Genomic DNA, 3673 nt, shown 5'->3' on the forward strand with positions numbered 1-3673 from the left:
ACCTTGACATACGCACAAGGGTGTTTTTATAGTTTGAACATATTTTAAACCGGAACGTTATTGGTAATATGAGAGTGCTCGTTGAGTAGTTCAAACCTTAGACTATACGTTGAACAAGTCTGTTCTTGAACCAGAACTCTCATTTTAAAACTCCGTTCTGCGTTTCGGCACCGTGCATTCGGGCCAGCTCGCTAGTACCCTCTCCTCTACTAGTGCTCGTTTGCAGAAACTTTTGAGCTTTCTTTTGTCGTGTTCAGGTCATTTCCGGTCATTTCTGCTCCTTTACCGGCTCGGCTCCCTCGTCAGCCCAGCCATTCACTTTTTGGAAGACACTTCGTAAACTAGCAAGATGGCGGAAGCAATGCGGCAGCAAGTGGCGAATATGCTTAAGGGTATCGAAAGGTAATTAGCCCATTCATTACAATTTCGAGGGGACCCAAGTTGACATTTAGCCCTTCTGTTACCACTCTTATTGTATGAGGTACCTTTGATGGCAATGTTATAACGTTGTTGGTATCCGTTATGACATTCAAATCATAACCTAACTTTCATCTTCACATGTCAGCATATGCCCCCTTTTATCAGAAAGTAGCTATGTTCTTTGGATCATTATCATCAATTATTTCTCTTTCCTTTAAATGTCATAGTTACCAAAAATTCTTTCTGCCCACAACGCTGTTTATTCTTCTGTTAGAAAGAAGTTATTTTGCTGGGCTATCAAGGAGGCTTATTGGTATTATTTTGATTTACAGATACAACCCAGAGAATCTGCCAACATTAGAGCGATATGTGGGTATGCAATCTCAGGAAAACGCATATGACCTGGAAGCCAACCTTGCTGTTCTCAAGTTATACCAGTTCAATCCACATAAATATAATAAGGATATCACCTGTAAAATTTTGCTGAAAGCTCTTACTAACTTCCCACACACAGATTTCATTCTGTGTCGTTGTCTTCTCAGCGAAAAACAGGTTTGTAGCTTTTTCATAGAGTATTGGAATCAATATCAATCACATTATAGACTAACAATGATATCTTGTAGCAGTTATCTGAAAGTCTGTGATGTAATCTAGCCAAATCGTAGCATTCGGCTGACTGGTTCTTGAATCAGTTTGCCTTGAGTGCACTGATGATTAACTATTCGAGAGCGATTACTTGGTTATCTGAGGCTGCCAGTTTTAGACTGTTATGGAAGTTTTACAGCATGTGCTTGAATAGAGGAATAATTTTCTTTTTCATGTCTTACAGTGTGCTGAGAAACCTGTGGACCAAATTATCTACTTAGCTGATATTTTGGAAAGGTGTGACTTCCAAGCCTTCTGGAATCGCATTTTGGGAATGACTGATTTGTCCCTGCAGATAGTTGGTTTTGCTGACTCCATTCGGAAATTTGTTTGCCATGTAGTAGGCATCACTTTCCAAACAGTTGAAAAACCACTCTTATCAGAATTATTAGGTGGTGTTGATGGTAAGTCCTTTTACTTTTTCAAAATAATTGCCTAAACTATCTAGTTAAGTCTTGTGAAGTGTTTGTTTAAATTAAACAATTCTATTGCAGCCCAAACCCTGAGTCATTGGATCAAAAAATACGGCTGGAAGGAAGATGGGCAAATGGTTTTTATTGCTAACCAGGATGAAAACATCAAAACCAAAAATATCACTGAAAAAATTGATTTTGAAAGTGTGGCTGCTCTCATGGCAGCATGCCAACGTTAAACCGGGACAGATCAGCTTATGTTCAAACCCATTTTTTCAACATATTTTATTTGTCAGTTCCCTGTTTTCTCATACCTCAATCAGAATTATTAAACTAAATTTCCAAAGTTGCCAATCTTCTGTAGTTGTGTCACTTAACGCCAATATTTAATATAAGTGGTGTCTGTGCCAAACCCGTTTCCAACACACTGTTTCTTGCAGTGGGGTAGAAAACTGTTCTGGACTGTCTGCAGTGGGTGCCCCATCTAGCTCCACTAAGACGACGGGATAGACAGGGAGGCAGCAGCTTGCCTGGCCCTGCTCAGCTGGCACCCCCGCCGGCCCTCCCTCTTGCGTCCCTCCCCATTAACCCTCCCGGCTATTTCCCGTCTCTTCCACTGCGACACCGGCGTTGCCCAGCAGGTCGATGGTGACACAGCTCGCGCCACGACCCGGCCCCGCGACTCATGGAATATTGAGCCCTTTCCTCGGGCCGGTGCAGCCCACAGCCCAGCCGGCCAGCGGACGTGGACTGGACTTCCCCGCGGCGCCCTCCCCGGCGGCGCACAGCTCAATGATGTCACCAGCGGCCCTGGCCGGCCCCGCGCGGCCTTGCGCCACCGCATTGATTATATCGATTGGGCGGGCGTCGTCCGGAGGCGGGCCGGTCTGGCCTCATCCTCCGGGGGGCTGATCTGCTCGAGAGCGTAGCGCACACCCCGTACACGCAGCGCCGGGCGACAGGCGGTCGCCACCCTCCTCCTGCTCCCCCTTCGTCGTCGTGCACCGGATGCCCGATGTCTGTGCGCCGCGGCGGGGCAGCCGGAGCCGGGGGGTCGCGCTGCCGCCGCCGCGCTCAGGGGAGCCTGGTACAGACTGGCGCCCGACCGCCGCACCGGTGCGCCGTGTTTGTATTGAACGAGCCAACAGAGGAGTTTAGCGAAGGACGTTTCACCGGAGCCAGGCGAGGCGGGCTCTATCAAAGGCTCTATCAGCCAGCCCCCCCCCCTTTTCCCCTTCTGCAGGGCTATGCGCCAACTTACTCAACCCCGCACTGGGTCTAAGGTCAGTGAAGCTGCCGGAGGGGAAGAACACCGAGGAAAAATATTCCTCTTGTCTCCCAACAGCTGACGGCGATCCCAGCTGGTCTTCGTCATGCAACGCCGTGATAAGACTCATCTGCGTCTCTTTTCCCTTATGCGCCTTCCAGGCGATTTTCGTGTTTTGCCCATCTGTATATATCATACTACGGAACGTCAACAAGTTCAGATTTTAAGGACGTTAGAGCCACCCCACCCACCATACCATGACTGAGGAGAGGTCGACCGGGGAGAAAACGCCCGCGCAACTCTGGGTAGACTGTACCGCACACCACGGGCGGGCGGCAGTGTTGCCTACCCGGCAGGGGTTACAACAGCCCCGACCACTCTGGGTAGACTGCAGGGCGTCGTAACGTAACGCGTAACGGAAACGCACTAAAACGGAAGTAAAATTGCAGCTTAGAAGCGTTTTTGAATCGTTTTCATCTTTCTGCGAGTACAGTATTATACATAAGGACACTCTTGAATTTCTTTGAAAACACTTCAATAACGCATGAAAGTTGCAATTTGATTTGCGTTTTTATGCGTTTTCGTTACGCGTTTCGTTACGTTACGACGCCCTGGTAGACTGTAGGCTACCACACTCCACGGGCCGGGCGGAATTGTTGCCTATCCGGCAGGGGATACATCCACTCTTTTTGGCCGGCCGTCGCTCTTTGACATGAAATCATGAACTGATATCGCCCTTTATCCTCTGCCACTTCCCTTTCACAAAAGGCTGTGCCCGCCCAATGTTATGCATGGGGAGCAGGGCACGGGTGGGTGCCACGGGGTGCCATTCACACGTCTGCTGGGGCTGGGGGCGGCGCGAGAGTATAGGGGTAAGGGGAAGTGGGGTATGATGTATCACGGGGTACGATGTATCACAAGCCTTTAC

At 48.7% G+C, this 3673-nt stretch overlaps 2 protein-coding genes across 3 annotated transcripts in view; both read left to right on the forward strand.

Moving 5' to 3' along the window:
• LOC113207465 (casein kinase I) overlaps positions 1–3673 on the forward strand; it is an 18174-nt gene that overhangs the window by 10868 nt on the left and 3633 nt on the right. The window lies entirely within an intron of this gene.
• On the forward strand, positions 239–1832 carry LOC113207473 (eukaryotic translation initiation factor 3 subunit K). The gene is made up of 4 exons (XM_026424057.2): positions 239–402; positions 753–972; positions 1250–1469; positions 1560–1832. Exons 1-4 carry the CDS (start codon positions 350–352, stop codon positions 1715–1717), a joined length of 651 nt encoding a protein of 216 aa, XP_026279842.1. The 5' UTR covers positions 239–349; the 3' UTR covers positions 1718–1832.

This window comes from Frankliniella occidentalis, unplaced genomic scaffold, assembly GCF_000697945.3.
Source record: "Frankliniella occidentalis isolate FOCC.00 unplaced genomic scaffold, Focc_3.1 Scaffold67, whole genome shotgun sequence".
Taxonomy (NCBI): domain Eukaryota; kingdom Metazoa; phylum Arthropoda; class Insecta; order Thysanoptera; family Thripidae; genus Frankliniella; species Frankliniella occidentalis.